At 40.9% G+C, this 20,428-nt stretch overlaps 1 protein-coding gene across 1 annotated transcript; it reads left to right on the forward strand.

Annotated features, from left to right (window-relative positions):
- Nucleotides 1–114: 114 nt before the first annotated feature.
- Nucleotides 115–19,912, forward strand: LOC113530551 (FRAS1-related extracellular matrix protein 2-like). Its single transcript, XM_026920687.3, has 24 exons — nucleotides 115–5,136; nucleotides 5,254–5,343; nucleotides 6,544–6,690; nucleotides 7,168–7,398; nucleotides 7,603–7,728; nucleotides 8,248–8,499; nucleotides 8,602–8,751; nucleotides 9,552–9,761; nucleotides 9,857–10,054; nucleotides 10,182–10,346; nucleotides 10,821–11,003; nucleotides 11,359–11,489; nucleotides 11,633–11,806; nucleotides 12,782–13,121; nucleotides 13,465–13,596; nucleotides 14,258–14,561; nucleotides 14,659–14,834; nucleotides 14,966–15,070; nucleotides 16,934–17,061; nucleotides 17,450–17,584; nucleotides 17,661–17,787; nucleotides 18,098–18,285; nucleotides 18,973–19,119; nucleotides 19,204–19,912. The coding sequence occupies exons 1-24, from the start codon at nucleotides 135–137 to the stop codon at nucleotides 19,729–19,731; spliced, it is 9,369 nt and encodes a 3,122-aa protein (XP_026776488.3). The 5' UTR covers nucleotides 115–134; the 3' UTR covers nucleotides 19,732–19,912.
- The last annotated feature ends 516 nt before the right edge of the window (nucleotides 19,913–20,428 follow it).

Consider the following 20,428-nt stretch of genomic DNA (forward strand, 5'->3'; position numbering starts at 1 on the left):
GCAAATGATGGTTCAAGGCAAAGTGACATGAAGGTAATAAATGCCTGTGAATTTCTATTACCCTTCCCGCAAACATTTGCTCAGCAAGACAGAGTACTTAAGGAAGTCCTGTGACAGCAGACTTCAGGGAGTTAATGGAAGGAGCACGAACAAAGATGTCTTCACTTTTCTGCAAACTAACTACCCTGCATGTTATATCTGCTGTTATTCTGATCTTTCTGAGTTTACCTTTAGTGGACACCACATATTGGGACTCGGTCTATCACTACCAGCAAAGGCCAGTGCCTGACCCTGGATCTATTATCAAAGCTAATAATGAGGTTGTAGTACTGCGTGGGCACTCAGTGTCTTTGGACCCTTTCAACCACCTTCTTATTAAGGTTCAACCTGGAGATCGGTGCTATTTAACAGTTCTGGGCCAAGAACCACTGGCACAGAAATTTGGGATGCTCTCACCTAAAAAATTCCCTTGTTCTTTCAAAAAAGGAGATGTTGAATATGTGCATTTTGGCTCTCAGAGTGGTGGAATGGATTGCGTGAAACTCCAGCTGAGATATGACACGAAAACAGATACCATCGTCCTTCCTCTCACCTTACGAGTTGCAGTGGCCCCGAATGCACAACGGCTTGTGACATTAAACCAACCCTTAGTAGTAGATAAACAGAATGGCTACAGTAATCCCATCAATTCCCAAGGACTTGCGATTACATTCAGTGACTCAAGATGTGTCCTGACACCCCTTATTGGTAAGGGTGGTTATCCCAGGTATGGATCACTTATGAATTACTTTCCTAACTCACAACCAGTAGACTGTAATGTATTTCTTAACCTTGGTGTGCGCTACAAACTTAAGCCTGTTACAGGATCACCCAAAGTAGATTTTGTACCTTTTGTGGTAGAGAGATGGGATAATCAGGACAGGAAGCTACAGCAGGAGCACTTCCAGTTCAAAGTCATCATAGATGGTACAGCAGTAAACAGCCCTCCTAAACCAAGTTTCATCTCACTGATGATGATGGAAGTAAGTCAGTTTGTGATGACAGCAATTACTGCTGATATGCTAGCAGCTGAGGATCTAGAATCTGATCTGGATGACCTGGTATTCAAAGTGATCTCTCCTCCAGAGCAAGGTATTATCATTAGCACTGATAATCCAAATCAACCCATTAGTGCTTTTTACCAGAGAGACCTTCGGGATCTGAAAATTGCTTTCAAGCCTCCAGGAGAGGACTCTGATTCTGAGAGGATTCTACACACTGAGTTTGAGGTTGTTGATCAAGAAGGTTCTACGTCAGATCCCTTCTCTTTTATGATTGTGGTAAAGCCCATGAATACACTGGCTCCAGTTGTTACCTTGAATGCTGGTCAGTTTCTTTTTGAGGGCCAGTCCAGACCACTCTCCAGCAAACTAAACCTGCGCATCAGTGATGAAGACAACCTTGCAGATGTCAGGATATCTGTCGTCCATGGGTTGCGTCATGGAACTCTAACAGTTCTTGGATCGCAGAGGAAATTTTTCACACCAGATGACTTGGAGACTAGTGTGGTCATGTATGAGCATGATGGCACTGAGACTTTCAGTGACAACATTGTTTTCCGGATGACGGATGGGAAAAATGAGGTAGAGTTCTTGTTTCCGGTTACTATAATCCCACAAGATGATGAGCCACCTGTTGTTAATGTGAACACAGGGTTGGTTATGGTGAAGGGAGAGACTAAACAGATTTTGCCAGCTGTATTAAGTGCAACAGATGTAGACTCTGAAAACAGGCAACTGAAATTCATTCTAGTTTATCCGTATTCCTCAGTGGGGCAAGTGCTTCTCAGACAACCTCAGACCCCTGAAGACATTTCTTTATGGAGATATAGTGACTCTAACCATGTGTTTGAACGAGTGGCTGTGGAGTGGTATTTCAGCGACATCTTAGAAGGAAAGCTATACTATCGCTATATTGGCCCCCCATTAACATCCACAATTACAGACCACTTTAGCTTCCGAGTTGAAGATGACAACAACCCTCCAAACCAATCAGGAGAGCACATCTTCTACATCAAGATTCATCCAATTGATGATCTGGCTCCAGAACAGTTTCCTGGAACCACGTTATGGGTCCCAGTTCGGGAATACGAACTGACTATCCTTAACAGGGACATGCTGCACTTCACTGATCTCACTTCTGCTGACAAGGACCTCTGGTATACAATCAACTTCCCATCTTTTAACCAGGAAGCGACCCAAGAACAAAGCTTCCTGGGTCACTTTGTTTTGACTGACAATCCAAATACCATAATTGTGGAATTTACCCAGGCACAGATTAATTATGGCAAAGTGGCTTACAAGCCTCCCGATCAGGAAATTGGTGTTACAACAAGAGAAATCCAATTCGCATTTACAGTTAAGGACGCTGCTGGAAACTTGGCCAGTGGTCGATTAACCATTGTGCTCCAGCCAGTGAACAATAAACCTCCACAAATGACCAACACTGGGTTGAATGTGGTGAGTAAGAGCACCTACGTCATTGGCAAAGATGTCTTGGATGTAACAGATCAGGACACGGTTTCAGAGAACATTACCTTCACAGTGATACAGACCCCAAACAAAGGGGTGCTCAGATGCCGGGAAAAAGATCTCACAACCAAGAAAATCTTCCAGCTAAGTGACATAGAGGCAGGTTTGCTTGTTTATGTCCACGGTGGAAGTGGAGACTCACTACATGATCAATTTAAATTAGATGTTAGTGATGGTATTCATCATGTACCTATAACTGTGAGAGTCAATATAAGGCCCATTGAGCCAGTTATCCCAGTGGTCACCATACATCCAGGAACATTAGACATAACCGTTGATGTAACTGAGAATGGAATAGTTAAGATTACATCTGAGGATTACAGGCCAAACGCTGAAGGCATCAGTATAACCCTTAAAGTGGAATCCACTCCCAGATTTGGTGTAATCCAGGTAAATAAAGTCCTGTCTAATATATTTACACTTCGCAGCTTGATAAATGGTGCTGTGACCTACATTCATACAGCTGGCGAGGTAGGACCAGCCAGGACTAATGATTCTTTTAGTCTTACTGTCTCTGGCAAATGGATTGTGAATGGCAAAATGATTCAAAATGTCATGGTTCATGTGTCTATTCATCCTGTGGATAACAGTCCACCTGTCGTCCGCATAGGGGAGCAGTTTACTGTAGAGGAAGGAGGTAAAAATATTATTAAAGAGGACAACATACAAGCTAGGGACCTGGATACAGAAATAGAATTTATTCTGTGCACTATAATGACACAGCCATCTTTTGGATTTGTTGAAAATGTTTCTCCTGCACCAGGTTATGAAAAGTCAAGATCGGGGATTGCAGTTAGTGCATTCACTGTGAAAGATATTCAACTTGGACATATTCACTATGTCCAAAGTGTTCATAAAGGTACAGAGCCAGTGGAGGATAGGTTTACCTTTCAGTGCACCGATGGAACCAACTTTTCTGATAGACACATTTTCCCTGTCATCATCACCCCAGCAAACGATGAGGAACCTGTCGTGTTCTGTCGGGAATTTGTGGTAATGGAAGGCATGAGCTTGACAATTGACATTCCTATTCTTAATGCAATAGACATTGATATTCCCAAAGACATCCTGGAATTTGAGATTGTTACCAGTCCAAAGCATGGCAGAATTGTTCAGCATCTTACAAATAGGACAGATCTGATTGTTAAGTTCAGACTGGAGCAAATCCAAGCTGCTTCTTCAATCATGTATGAACATGATGGCTCGGAGACGATGAACGACACTTTTAGAGTAAGACTGACTGACGGGAAACATGTGGTTGAAAAACAAATTGTTGTTTTGATTCTGCCTGTGGATGATGAAACACCAAGATTGTCTGTAAACAACGGACTGGAGGTTGAGATAGGAGAAACTAAAATAATCACGAACAGACTTCTTAAGGCTACTGACCTTGACTCATTGGACTCCAATCTTACTTTTATCCTTAGACAGGCACCATCTCAGGGATTTTTACAGCGTTTGGATCAATCTGTAAATTTGACCAATGGAATGAACTTCACTCAGGAAGATATTGATAAAGCACTTATTCAGTATATTCACACGGGGCAAGGAGGTGTTCGAGACCTTCTAAAATTTGATGTGACTGATGGCACTAATCCTCTAGTGGACAGATACTTCTATATCACTGTGGGAGCTGTGGATAAAGTATTCCCAATAGTCATAAACAAAGGTGTGATGCTACCTGAAGGAGGTTCAGTGATCTTGACGACAGACATCCTCAGTACATCGGATCTAAACAGCCCCGATGAGCATCTCCGCTTCATCATTATACGCCCCCCATCTCGAGGACGTCTTGAGTGCACAGATCTTCCTGGTATTCCTGTCACTTCCTTTACCCAACTCCAGTTAGCTGGGAGTAAGATCCGATATGTACACACCTCACTAGAGGAAGCCCGTTTGGACAGCTTTGAATTCCAGGTCACGGATGGTCGGAATGTAGTGTTTCGGACGTTCCGTGTATCCATCACAGATGTGGATAATAAGCGACCAGTTTTGAGTGTGCACTCACTTGTTTTGGGTCAAGGCACAGCAAAATGTATTACACCTTTCGAACTTGGAGTAGAGGATCAAGACACACCTCATCACCTTCTCCGTTTCTCAATCACACGAGGGCCTGTACATGGGAAGATACTTTACAACAGTACACGCTCTGTTACCACATTCACCAAAGAGGACCTGAGGGAGAACCTCATTACATACAAGCATGACGGGTCGAACCATGGGGAGGACACCATCATGTTCACGGTCACAGATGGAACCCACGCTGGGTTCTATGTGCTCCCAGAAATGGAGTATGAAACTAGCAAACCTCAGGTTCTCACGATCAGGATTAGTCTGGAGGAACGAGTGACTCTGAGAATAGTAGTGAACCGTCCAGCTTTGTCTCTTACTGTGCTGAAGACAGGACAGCTGGGCTTCAGGTTCTCCAGGAAAGTGCTCAGAACTGTGAAAAGCACACAAGGGACGGAAGTGAGGAGTGTGGATTTGATATACAGATTGACAGAACCTCCAAGATATGGCTTTATCAGACACTCTGATCTGAACAACACCAATACCTTCACTCAAGGTAAATATATGTTCTTTCTCTTCCTATTCTTCATATCCTAATAATTCCTATCCTTCATAAACTAATAATACTTCAAAACTATAATTATTTTTAAAACCTTTTCTTGTAACTCTGCAGCTGATATCAATGATATGAAGATCTATTACATCCTTCTTGATGGAGTCAATGCCACCACGGATGTTTTTACATTTACTGTTGAAGACAAAGGTGAGAACCACAATTGCTCAAAGGCATTATGTAAGTAATAAAACACAACAATATGTGCTGTTACAGGAAAATAATCAACGACCGGCTTTACTATTACCACCCCAAAGTTGATTACTTTCAAATAACAACACAACCTTAGGTGCTACTGATTGCAAATTTTATTTATTAAAGAAAGAAACTTTGTACTTTTTAATCCATGTATAGTTACGTTAATGTTGTGGACCATCCATGAAACAAATTAGTTTCTTTGCTCACTTACATTATAGCAGCTATATACAGTCTTTCCCTCACCAGCCTCTCTTTTTTCCTTCTTGAAGTAATTAAGACCAAAAAAAATGCAGCTTGTCATGTTACTGAGAAACTGCAAAGCATGAACTCCTCTGTGCTGAAGATGTCACAAAACTTAGTTACAGCTTTACCTCTGACTGTTACAAAGACCTGACACTGGAGACGCCTTCCATAAATCTTAAATAAATGTCTCTTCACCAAGCACTTCTAATCTGTCTATGCAGAGCATCCGCCGTACAACTCTTTTTGTATGATGTTACTATAGAAACGAGAAAGTATTAAAATGAGCGCATTAATTTCAACCTGTGATTTTCCTCGCTGCTGGAACTACTGTCCAAACTGCAGTTATAGAAAATTAGTTAAGACAATTTTTTTATGTGTTATTCTGGTTGTCCGGTCTTCAAGGCCAGTCGATGCTTCAGTTTACAGTAGACTCTGGATTCCTCAAACTAAACCGGCTTCTTGTCATTACTGACACATAGCTGAGAGTAACAGATCAACTAAAATGAGCACAGCTGTGTTTGCAGTTTCTGTGTTTGTCTTTGTAATCGTGAGGTAATTGTTAACCCCAGACTTATTACTCTAGCTGTGCAATAAAAAACCATAATAAATATTTTCTTGGATTTAAATTTGTCTATACTTAAATTATTATATTATATACTTAAATTATTATTAGTATATAATTAGCAGGGGCTATGGTAAGAATTTGGAGTGCTCTAACAGGATGATAACACCCACATCTCACACAACATTCAATTCAGGGAGTTTATCCACCACAGAATCCCCTGGAAACTCAAGGCTCTTGGAGTTCCTCCATTTTCTGCCCCTTTAACAAACCGCCCCTATAACAAACCCCAGAATCAGTTATCTGATATCAAAAATTTTCTCCACACCTTTGTTTTTATTGTTTAGAGGGAAACCATCTGCGTCCAGAGTTATTCCGGCTCCACTGGTGCTGGGTGTCCTTCGAGAAGCGGATTTATCAAACAGAGGAGAAGAACAACTTGCTGGAGATCACGCTGAAGCGCAGAGGTTATCTCGGAGAAACCTCATTTGTTAGTAAGTCTATGTCTGAGGACGTGGCCCACATAATAAGATACCAAAATAAACATATGGCAATTAACATCAATGGGGATGATATAGTTTTTGAATGCTTAGTATCTAATTCCTGTATTAAATTCTCAATGATAATCTTTTTTTATTATTATTATTATTTCACAGAGGTTGTGTTGAATTTCAACTTATGCAGAGCTTAAATAAGGTTCAGCAGATATTATTCTATGCAAGCGCAACACAGATGTATTGTTTTTTTGTATGTTATGAGGTTTCATCATTAAGAAAACCCAGCTGTCTACTGTGAATAAAGAATTGTTATAAAAGTGCTAAAATAAATGAGGAATGGATGAATAAGGATGTTAATATTCATATTAATTTATGAATATTAAACCATGTGGTATTTTGTGTCCCCTTGACCAGTTGAATAGCATAAGCAATATATCTACATTCTCTCTCTCTCTCTCTCTCTCTCTCTCTCAGCTATCAGTACAGTAGATGGCACTGCGGTACTTGGTCAGGATTTCCAGGTTAGCCCCCAGCGTCAGGTCCAGTTTAGTCCCGGTCAGACCCGGGCCACATGGAGGCTGCGAGTCCTTGATGACGAGTTATATGAGATATCTGAGAGTTTCCAGATTGTTCTCTCTGACCCTGTGCTGACATTACTGGAGCATCCAAACGTTGCAGCTGTAGAACTTGTTGACCTGGAAGATGGTATACACACACACACACACACCTGTACAAACCTGCACACACCTGTACACACACACCTCTACACACCTGTACATACACACTCATACCTGGACACACAAATATCTGCAAATGTCAATCAATACATTCCCCAATATGGTTTATTTTTGCTATTTGTTACTCTGTGTGTGTGTTTGTGTGTGTGTGTGTGTGTGTGTGTGTGTGTAGAGTCCACAGTGTTTTTCTCCCAGAGTGAGCTAAAGGTAGAGGAGGATGTGGGAGAGCTACTGATCCCTGTTCATCGCCGAGGAGACATCAGTCAGGAGCTCATGGTCACATGTTACACACAGCAAGGTAGAGCACACACACAGACACACATGCACACACACAATTTGGAAAAAAAAGAAGTTTCAATTCTAAAATCGTGTCAGATTTGATTAAATATTGTGTTAGTTTTAATAAAAATGGTTGGTTTTAATTATGAAATATCAGCTTAACTGAAACATTTTATCATTTTTAACTTAAAAATTTGTCCCAAGAACAGTTATGAAATAATATTAGTTTCAATTAGAGACTGTGTCAGTTTTCATTCCAAAATCATGTTAATTTTAATAAAAAAATGTATCAGTTTTAATTCTGAAATTGTGTATGCCTAAATGATAAAATTTGAGTTCTTAAGTCATTTCAGTCTGAATTGTAAAAGCTTCCTTAACTAAAGAATTGAATCCTTGCACTTCCTGCAATGTCACATGGCATTTAATGTCATAAAACCTGCAAGTTTTCATCCAATGAATTCTTTATGCTCTTCTCTATCTAATCTAAATTTTAAATTAGTCTAATCCGTGCTGTGTTTTGTGTTTTGTTTTGTTTCAGGCAGTGCGAGAGGAACCTCCCCTGGCTCTGTGCTCTCCTTCTCTGATTACATTTCCCGGCCCGATGAGCGCTCCAGTGTCCTCCTCTTCCACCGAGGACAAAGAGAGAGTGTGTGTCGCGTCCTCATCATTGATGACTCGCTGTATGAAGGCCAGGAGAGTTTTAATGTCACGCTGGCCACGCCCATGGGTGGGCGATTAGGGGCAGAGCACCCCAGCGTTCATGTCGTTATCCTGCCGCATCGTGATGATGGTAAAGAGAAAGAGGAGTTTATGTGCAGGAAGGATTTATTATTAAATTAGTACAGCTAAATGTCCTTGTGTGTTTGCGTGTGTGTGTGTGTGTGTGTCTCAGAGCCGTCTGTGTTCTTCAGTAAGAGTGTGTATGCAGTGGAGGAGAGCGCAGGTGTGATGGAGGTTCAGGTCTGCAGGAGAGGATCTGATCTTTCTCACCCAACTACAGTCACTATCACCTCCACCTCCACACAGCCACCATCTGCCCAGGGTACACATCTAATATCATTCCATCCATCTTTCTATCCATTCATCAATCAGTCATCCATCTATATCCACATCCATCCATCCATCACTCCATCCATCCATCTGTATATCCATCTGTCAATCCATCCAACCATCAACCATCCATCTATCTATGCATCCATCTGTCTATCCATCCATCCCTCCATCCATCCACCCATCTATCCATCCATCTGTCTATCCATCCATTCATCAGTCATCCATCATCCATCCATCCATTACTCTATCCATCCATCCGTACATCCATCTCTCTATCCATCCATTCATCAATCATCCATCATCCATCTATATCCACATCCATCCATCCATCCATCCATCACTCTATCCATCCATCCATACATCCATCTGTCTGTCCATCTATCTATCCTTACATGCATCCATTTATCTATCCATCCATAGCTACATTCATCAATCCATCTGTATATCCACCTGTCTATCCATCCATCACTCATCCATCTATCATCTCTCCATTTATCCATCCATCTATCCATCCATCTGTCCCCTGCTATCCCATCTGTATGCTCAGAGTACTCAACCACTATCACTAATCAATCCATCCATCCATCCATCTATTACACAGTCATTACTAACACATATTTACAGTCTACTCATGTCTATCTATCTATCTATCTATCTATCTATCTATCCATCTCTACATCCATCCATCCATCCACAATTCTCCATTCTAAATCCATCCATTACACAGTCAGTACTATCACTTATATCTACAATCTACTCGTGTAAAGTGTGTTCTCTCGCTCTCCTCAGCTGGTGTGGATTACGTGGCAGTGGGCCTCAGTGTTCACTTCGCACCTGACGTCACTGTGATCACAGTGAAGGTTCTGATTCTGGATGATGTTGGCGAACCGGTGCTGGAAGGTCCAGAACATTTCCAGCTGGGTTTGAGCATGCCCATGAATGGCACGTTGGGACATCCAATCAGAGCCCTCGTTACCATTGACGATTCAGCAACTGATGGTGAGAGATAACATTAACAACAAACAAATAATAAAACTATGCACGTACATGTATGTGTATGTGTGCGTGTAAAAATGTGTATGTGTGTGTCTAAGTTCCCTCTGTGCAGTTCGCATTCTCAGAGTACAGTGTGGACGAGGCAGATGGCAGCATTGTCGTCATAGTGATCAGATCAGGTGACCTGACGCAAAGGTCAGAGGTCAGGTGTTACACACGCCAAAGCTCCGCCCAGGCCATGATGGATTACAACGAGAGACCGGACACCGATTTGTCCATCGTCACCTTTCAGCCAGGTAAAAATGTGCTAATAATAATAATTATTATTATTATTATTATACATATTAGATGTACATGTTGTCTGTGTGTGTCTGTGTGTGTGTGTGTGTGTGTGTGTGTGTCTGTGTGTGCTTCGATTCACAGGAGAGCGAGAGCAGAAGTGTGAAGTCACTTTAGTCGACGATTCTGAGTATGAAGAAGAGGAGGAGCTTCGTTTGGTTCTTGGAATCTCCAGCAGCCAATCAGCAGCGAGGATATCTCTGGGAAAACGGAGAGAGACACTGATCAGGATTTCAGATCGAGGAGACAGTGAGTTTTTACACACACACACACACACACCAGCATATCACACTTTCCTGTTTAGTGGTATGGATTCCAGATCTTTTCAGTGACTCAGTTCATTTGACTCAGCTCACTAATAAAAGATGACTCTTTTGGCTCCCGAAGGAATCACTACAATTTTTAAAACCAGAACAAGAAACAGACACTGAGAAAAAGTTTCCATCAAACCATTTTGATAAAAAACACACCATCAGAGTAACATCATTGCCTACATCGTCAAAAAAAACACGTATATGTGAGAGTCGACTCACCTAAAAGAGCCGATTCAAAGAATCGACTCTTTCTAATAATGTTAAGAGTTTGCTTTAGTTGTCCTGGATAGAAATAGATCATCACTGTTGAGTGAAATATATTAGCAAATAGTCTTTATTAGTGCTAATATTTTAAATGTATCCATCTCATAGTGTCTTTCATACAAAGTTCATGTCCCTGTTCCTGCAGAACCTGTCATCCAGTTCTCCGAGACACGGCTCTCTGTGCGAGAACCGAGGAACCGTGACGAGACGGAGACTGTGCGAGTGTCAGTGCAGCGTTTGGGAGATTGTTCCAGAACATCCATCGTGCGAGTGCACACACGGGACGGATCAGCCACCGCCGGAGAGGATTACACACCTGTATCAGTGGGTGAGCTGTGAAGAGGAACAAAAACATCTGGATCTCTGAAATATATGTTCTTTAAATATTTATGTTTAAAATAGGATTATTAATTTTTAAAAATGTTATTTGTAAAATATTAATTTTTTTTTAATATTATATTTTACATTTTATGTAATTTTTATATTGTTATATGAACAATATATATTTCTAAAGAAATTATTAAAGTATTATATATTACATTAATATAAAAATATTATAATATTATATATTATGCTATAATCTGTTCATAATTACAGGCATGCCGTGGCCCATGAATGAAAACAAATCATAATACAGTTGACTCTGTTTGTGTGTGTGTGTGTGTGTGTGTGTGTGTGTGCAGAGCTGCAGTTCACTGAAGGTCAGAAGCTGCATGTTGTGGAAGTCTCTGTGCTTTATGACACTGAGAGGGAAACCAGAGAGACTTTCACTGTTCACCTCAAACCTGATGATAACATGGTGGCTGATATACAGGTAACACACACACACACACACACACAGGAACAGCCAGAGCAAGTAATGTACTGACTCCTGATTGCCATGTATTTGTGTTTGTGTGTTTGTGTGTGTTTGCACATGTGTTTGCACATGTGTGTGTGTGTTGATATCTCTTTCAGAACACTAAAGTAATAGTGCACATAGACGAGGGGCCGTCTGTAGGGGGCGTCACTTTTCCTGCGGTTCCTGAAGTCGTGAGTCTCTTGGTCTATGAGAGAGAACACACTGGAACACACACACACTCCGGTCACGGCACACACACTCCTCCTGGATACCCGCTCGTGTGTGTGACTGTGAGCATACTTTATATTTCTGTTTACCTGATACTGACAAGAAACAAACAAACAAACAAATTACAGCTGATAATCTGCTTATCACATATTTATGTTTTTTTTTTTATTTAATTAGACAATAATCTATTAGATGCTGTTTATAAATGTAAATATTGTAGCAGTTTATTTACAATTAATCTATAGTAATTTATGTATACCAATAATAATAATAATAATAAATATTAAATTACCTAAAATAATACATATATTTATATTTTATATCTTTATATCTCTATTATCTTATATATTATAATTTTATAATTTATATTATATATCATGTTATTATTTGCAGTTACAATTGTGAATAAGTGTATTTTTATAGTAATAGTAAATATACTAAATAGTAAATGCTAACAATATTTTAAAACAATATTTTAACATTTTCTAATTTTTTTAAATATTTAAACAATTTTTAAATCAATAACAAAACAATGCTCAATACAGTAGGATCCAAAATTTTGACTCTATTACCATGGATTCTTCTTTATTAATAATTTATCCAGGTGTGAACAAAGTAGTGAGAAATGATACTTTTTACAGTGAAAGTACAGACAATGTGTTAAAATCATCCTCAATTAAAAACAAAAGTAAAAGCCAAAAAAAGAAAGCAAGAAGAGTTGCTACATTTAAATGTACTCGAGAATTAAAATGTAAATGTTTTTCACTGATAAAATTAAGTTAATGTTTAAATCTAAAGAGTTGTCCACCCCTGCATTTATCCAAAAAGAATGTTGCATTTTATTTTGTTTTATAGTATTTCCAAAATAAATTATTTTAAAATGGTATAAATCTAATGTTTAGTTGTTTACGAGACTAAGCCCTTGATTTTGATGTCATTATTGTCTCTGATGATTTTGCTCAAATGAAAACGTGTTTCTATTAATGCAGACAGTACTTTGTGTGTGTGTGTGTGTGTGTGTGTGTGTGTGTGTGTAGGCATGCGACCCACAGCACTCTCGGTTCTCGGCACTCTCGTCACTGTGTGTGTCTGAGGGTGTGAATGACACTCTGACCGAATTCCGCTGGCTGGTGGGCGGGGCTGAGAGGGCTGCGGTGGGGCAGTTGGGCGAGGCGGTGGGGCAGTTGGGCGAGGCGGTGGGGCAGCTGAGTGAGCTCGAGGCGAGTGTGTTCATGGCTCCGGTGAGGGCCAAGCTGCTGGATGGAGTGTATTTCCGCGCAGGGTGGAAGGTGCAGTGTGTGGCGAGGGCCGTGAGTGTGTCGGGGCAGAGGGGGCTGGAACTGAGCAGCACTGTAGTGCACATCAGCACAGAAGAGGGTGAGAGAAACACACACACACACACACACACACACTGTATACTTTACATTTTATATACATTTTATATACAGTCATCAGTGGGTCCAGATTCATATTCTTCTCTTTCATAGCTACACACTTTTGTACTGTTTTATTGTAATTAAGGAATAATTCTTTTTAAAAAATTATTAAATAACATGTTTTAAGGTGAATAACTGAATAAACTGGGATTTAAAGGGTTAATCACATTGTACTAAAGCCATTCATATACAACTGATAAATTATAAATAAACACAAAATGATCACTTAAGATAAGTTTAAGCCAAAAGTTGATGTGTGTGTGTGTGTGTGTGTGATTTCACAGGTATGTGTCAGTCACACACTCCTGGTGTGGTAGGCGCCGAGCCATTTTCCGCTCACATCCGTTACACCGGCTCAGAGGACCGAGATCACCCTCACCTCGTGGCGCTAACCATCAGCTTGCCTCACACAGACGGTGTGTATCACAGACATCACACACACTTTACACACACTTTTTTTTCCCAACATGAAGACCAGTTTGTGTGTAACTGTCTCTCTCTTCACACTGTGTTCATTTCCATTTCAATTTTTTGTTTCAAACCGTGCCATCATACAGTATATATTTCATTAAAATGTACAAACACGTGTCTCAATTAGCATAATTAGCAAACTGAGAAGTCTGAGAGAGTTGTGTTGCTAGGCAACTAGGAATTATAGACTCTGAGCACAAGCTAGCTAGTGACTGAGACTAGGAATTTAGCCCTCAGGCCTTGTTTACAGATGATGGAAAGGCACAGTGACTACAGAAACAGGACAAAAATATCAGGAAGATCAACATTTTCCTCAAATGTGTTGGCAATTAAAAAAAACAAAACAAAACAGAGTGTCTAAAACACCACTCTGCTTACATTAGCATCACTGCTAACCTGATCTTACAGAAGTTCCGCCATATTGAGAAGCATCTCTGAGCTCTCAGGCAATTTTGACTCCTGAGCTTCTTCCTGTAAACATTTCAACGTAGCATTAAATTAGCAGCAATTCAGGTTAGCGTGATATAATTGTATTAGTCTTTGATAGATGATGACAGGTATTTGGTGCTGTAGTCAGACAGTTCTTTTTTTATGTTTCATGTCCAGGTCTCTTGCCGCTGATCTCCACTCGGCCTCTCTCGTGGTCAGATGCTCTGAGTGCGGATGTGTCTCGTGCTTTTAGCCATCGCTGCTCCAATCTGCTCGATCAGCACGAGGTCACCACTCGCTACGGGTTTGTCCCGAACAACTCCACACACACACACTCACACACTCTGTGGAGCCCGAGTACACGCCGATTCTACAGCAACCTGGACCTGGAGGCGTGTGTGTGGACGTTCCGGGCGTATTATGACCTGTCGGAGCTGCTGAGCGTTTGTGGTGGGACAGTTAGCACAGACAGACAGGTAAAGTGTGTGTTATGATAAGTATTTCCTATTATAAGCTATTATAAGCTCTTATAATCTATTCTTCCTGTCATTCTCATTATCTCTCTCTTTTTCTCAGAGTCTGGTGCAGTCGTTCGTATCTTTGCGGCTGCCACTATTCGTCTCGTACCTGTACCCTGCCTCGTCGGGCTGGATGACCTTCGACCTGCGCACTGAGCTGCGGCTGATGTTCGTCTACGACACGTCTATTCTGTGGCAGCAAGGCATCTCCAGCCCTCTTGATACCGAGCTACAGGGTGTGTGTGTATATGTATATGTGTGTGTGTGTGTGTGTGTGTGAGAGAGACTTCATGAATGGTCTTTTCTCCTTTTCATATGTACTTATGCTCTCTTTCCATCTCTCTTTCTTTCTCTCCGTCTTCCGCAGGTTCTCTGTATCCCACCAGCATGAGAATAAATGATGAAGGCCGCCTGCTGGTCACGTTCAGGACAGAGGCTCGTTTTCGGGGACAGTTTATACTGTTACACTCCGGTACAGCACACAACACGGACAAACTATAATGAGATTTCCATTCACGTTTTTTTTTTTTTAATTCAGTTTGTAATGTGTGAGAGTTGAAATATAAGAAAACCTAAATAAAAACCCTGAAAATGTACAGTGTAAAAATCCCACCCTGTGGAAATTGGGTTTGGGGATTAAAACATTAAAAAAGGCCTCACCAACTTTAGCTAAATTTCACCCAGCCAATGAAAGAGTGAGTTAAACTCGACATGAACTAGAGTTAATCTAAAGATATCATTGGCATCCTTACCTATAGGATTGGTGCAGTTTTATGAAAAGGAGAGACGTAAACCAGTATTAGCAGTGCTTGAAGTGGAAAAAAGTGCCAGATCTCCCCTTATTCACATGTTGGCGTGTGTGTCGGCCGATATCAACTAATCATTAAGTATTACATTCTGAATTTCTACAGTGAATAAAAGATACTAGGAGATGTTGCTGATGTTCACAACATAAATTTATTTACTCAAAGGGACAACCATTTGCCTAATAATATATAATAATTTATATAATAATAATATATAGTAATTTAATAATGTGATATCTGTATTTTACTGTAATAATGTATCTGTATGATACTATATATCATTAGTTTTATTATTATTATATTATGTATGTGTGTTTGTGTCATTGTCTGACTCGTGTTTTCTTTGTGCCCTTTTGGAGCCAGGCGAACATTATTGGCATTAAAGTTACTCAGCATTAACGTTACATTCCTTAGGCTAGCATTAACGTTACGTTACATAACGTTAGACTGGCGTTAATGTTATTTATCTTGAGACTTGTCGAGAGAATGGGAACAGGTGAGTGTTATGTAGTGCCCCCTGGGTAATGTAGTTTATATAAAGTAATTATGAATCACCCAGAACCTGATATGGAGAGGGCAGAAAAGAGTAACGACAGCTTGTGAGAAGTGCTGGTATGCAAGAAAAAGTCACGGTACGTCAAAGAGTGAAGTGTAGAAGTGCTGGTACTGCGTACCGGTGAGTACTGGCCCACTTCGAGCACTGAGTATTACAGAGGAAATGATAGATATAGCTCTCTTTTTCTTGCCCTGAGAGCTTATAAAAATGATTAAAGAAATATGTGGGGTGCTAATAAACATCGCAGCGTGTGGTTGGGTTATGGTTATGGTTATGGTTAGGTTAGGATTCCCCTACGTTAACACTAGCAAGCGATAAAGTCTATATAAGTATACGACAGAGCTGCAATTTCAGGAACAGTGACATGTAACAACGCAACAGCACGACAAGCAACATTTGAACTGAGATTATCTCAGTTCTATGCAAATTATATATCGAGCTGTAAAGAGTAAATAAATCCAAACAATTCCTCGGATCAATCCTATGGTGCGTGTGGTCCGACGTTTCTTCAGTTCCCCACTCGCAACTTTAGCTCCTACCTGCAGTTAGTTCCCATTTACTGATTAACATGCAAGAATGGAAGACAAACTATCACCGTGGATTCGTCTTATCCTGTCGCATGCGACCTGACATTAAATGCGTATTGAGACATTATGAAGAAAAATCTTAGGAAAGCTTAGAAGGAAGTAGCAGAGATCATTGATGCTTCCGGTGAGTGTACGGAGCTAGTACAGCTAGCTTGTTTTTTTAACATGTAACATTTTAAACTTTTAAAAGTGGTGTGTGTAAATTGTAGAGTGGGCTGTAGGCTGTTCAGCTCAGCTACTGTTTCACTGGAGCTAAAAAAAAAAAAAAACGCTGGGCAGGCCACGCCCACATGAGAGAATATTAGTGTTTACTACACATCCACCAGCAACTTGCTAGTGTGTGAGTGTGTGTGTGTGTGTGTGTAAAATTTTTTGTCCTTCATCAGGTTCCTCGCTGCAGTCGGGGGTGAGGTGTGTGGATCAGCCTGCGCTCTCCTTCTCTCTGTCTCTGATTAGCACCGAATCCACCTTCGACCAGCCGACTCAGACCTGGAGCTTCACCTCTGAGTATGCGGTGAGACACACACATGCACACAACACACACACACAATGGATAGGCAAATAGTGTGCACACACATACTGCATATATGCATATACTCAGACATAGGTGTATGTGCAGACACACGCAGTGCACTAACCACAAAAGGTGAAGAAGGCTATCATTAGGTGAGACTAAAAAAAAGGTGTGTTCTCAGTACAGACAAACCCTTCATTTTTACCAGAGGATCAGAATTCCATAAAAACTGTAATTCATTTGAACGAATAAAATTAATTTTAAAAGGTTAGTTTTATTTTAAAAAATGCATCATATCTCTCTGTGGCTATTAAGGTTATATGTCTGAATGATGTCGTTATTACAGAGTGTGTGTGTGTGTGTGTGTGTGTGTGTGTGTGTGGTTTAGGTGCGAGATTACTCAGGCTCCTACATTGTGACTTTGGTCCCCTGTGTAGCTCCGCCCACTGTGGGCTACACCAACCCACCTGTTTGTCATCCCCAACAACCAATCACGTTCAGCCTGGATGTCCGTTTTCAGCAGGTCAGTAACACACACACATAGGCAAGACACACAACACACACACACACAGTGTAACCCTGATGTTGGTCTGCTGTAGGTGAGCGATGCGGTGCCATCCGAGTTCACTCTGAACACACGCCTCTATCTGATGTCTAAGCGAGAGCTCTGGTTGTCTGATGGCTCCATGGGGTTTGGAGAAGAAGCAGATGTGGTGTTCTCTGAAGGTACGAACACCACAATGTTGACTTTCACAGCCTTCAAAACTAAAAGTTCTCCCCTATCCTTTGGTTGTAACCTGTATGTCCAGTGGAGCAGCATTCTCACATCCTCCCCCATGTGTTCATGAATGGTTCGACCCAAACTCTGCCTCCACTCCATTGTACTAGGAGGATTTCTTCTCTTTTAGACACCACTAGGCATCAGTTGCTTTGGCCAAATGAACAAATGTAAAAACAACTAACGACCACTGGTCTGCTATCTTCTCAGAAACAATCCGACTTTTAAAGTTCTGTCTTCCTCTTCATCCTCTCACAGGTTCTCGGATATTCGGTCGTGTGATGGTGGACCCCCTGGCAAATCTCGGCTCTTCCGTCTTGTGTCAGATCGAGAAGGTGTTCCTGTGCGCCGGGGCGGATGGATACGTGCCGAAGTACCGACCGAGTAGCGGCGAGTTCGGCTGTCTGGCTGACGCAACTGCCCTCGTGTACAGACTCAAGATTTTGGTACAGAACATCCACAAATCTCATGTGCATTGTAACTCATGTATATGTATGTGTAAGGCAATATGTGTGCTTTAAGTAAGAAATAAAACACTCTGTGTGCTGTGCTGTTATGGGAAAATAACAAGCGATGGAGCAGTGTGATGAAGTTACTGAGTTGAAAGTGTTTTATTCCTCTTACACCACAGCAGTTTGCTAACACTAACAATATCTTATTCATTAAAGAACAATACGTCATACTTTTTGTCCGTTTATAATTGCGTTTAATGTTGTGAACAAAGAAACACGTTAGTTCCTGGTGTCACTTACAGTCGTTCCCACTCCAGCCTCTCTATTTTTTTCTCTCATGACTTTAATAAGATAAAAAATAAAATAGCATCTTGTCAAGTTCCTCGAGAAACTGAACGTCCTGAAGATGTCGGAAAACTTAAAATTACAGCTTTACCTCTGACTGTTACAAAGCAGTGACGCTGGAGACTCCTTCCATCAATGTTACATAAACGTCTTCTTACCATAGAAACAATTACGTACTTTTTTTTAAATCAGTTTATGCCGTTCGAGTCCCTGTGTAAGTGGTTACTATAGAAACGATAACATATGAGAATGAACCTTCATGTGAGTTGTGACCAATCAGAATCGAGAATTCAGCAGTGATATATTGTGTATTCTGTTTTTTCTTTCTTCACTCAGGACAAGTCTTCAGCACACACTCAGGATGAGATGTTTGGTGGTGTGTGGTTTGACGCTCAGTTGGCGGAGAACACTTCAGGAGCTGAGGCTCTTGTCCAGCAGGCCGGCTCAGACGGCTTCAGCTTCTCTTCTGCGCCGCTTTTTCAGGTGTGTTACTGAAGTGTTATGGCTCGACTGTTCTTATTGGCTCTGGTTTGTCTTTTCTGACGTGTTGCTGGTGCGTTTTTGCAGGTCGCTGCGGGTCGCCAGTGGTACGTCCATGTAGTTTACACCGTCCACGCCGGAACAGGACGCAAACGTCACACCAGGAGCGAGAGAGACCATCACGCTATAATACCATCAAACCCAGGCTTTACGAAAGATGAGCCAATAGGACGGCAGAACAGCCGTGGCACTAACCTCCAGCCAATCAGCATCCAGAGTGCGGCGAGTGCGTTACACGTCCCTGCTGGAGCTGCGTCAGGTCTGGACGTGGACTCGCACACGATCGAGGAAACACACGGAAATCAGCCTAAAGTTTTGATGTTCCAGGCAGCCATGGTGCTTTTAGCCGTCACAGTCTTCCTGACTGGAGTCACACTCTGTGTGTGTGTGTTCAGAAAAAGGAAAACACAGACCACGAAGAAACACACACACTCTCTGAGACCGAACACACACTCTGTGTCAGCACACACCCGGCCTGCTGGACCACACACTTATTCTGGTTATCCCAGGGGGAGGCAGAGAGAGCGAGAGCATTCTGGAAACTCTGAAGTCTGATGGCTGAACGCTGGACAAGGACACACACACACACACACACACACACACACACTGTCTGAGGTCAAACACAAGCTCATTGATTTGTGACATTGATCTGTGATTGGGTGAAATAATGGAGATGACAGTAACAGAAATGAGCTGATCATTTGTGCTTCATCACAATGTGACTACATTTTAAAAAGAAAGAAAGAAAGAAAGAAAGAGATAAACAAACAATAAGTAAATAAATATTAACTTAAAAAGAAAGAAAGAAAGAAAGAAAGAAAGAAAGAAAGAAAAGGATAAGGAAAAACAAACAAATGAAAAAGAAACAAACAAACAGCCAAACATGAAGGAAGGAAGGAAAGATGCAAACAGATTTTTTTTAAATCAGAATCAGAATCACATAGGTCTACATGTACAAGGAATTTGTCTTGGTGTACTGGTGCTTAGTACAGTAACAGTAAAATACAAGAAATAATAATAATAATAATAATAATAATAATAATAATAATAATAATAAAGTAAACAAAATATAGAAATATAAAAATTATTTAAAATTATTTGTCCATTTTTTGTTACGTGTGGTTGATAATAAAGGCACGTGTGTGTAAAAATAATAAACTAAACGGCTTTTATTTGTTTATTTGGTTGGTTGTTTATTTATTTATTCACTGTTCTGTGTGCGTTCTGTAACTCCACCACTGGGCGGCGCTGC

Source organism: Pangasianodon hypophthalmus, chromosome 16, assembly GCF_027358585.1.
Source record: "Pangasianodon hypophthalmus isolate fPanHyp1 chromosome 16, fPanHyp1.pri, whole genome shotgun sequence".
NCBI classification, from domain to species: Eukaryota; Metazoa; Chordata; class Actinopteri; order Siluriformes; family Pangasiidae; genus Pangasianodon; species Pangasianodon hypophthalmus.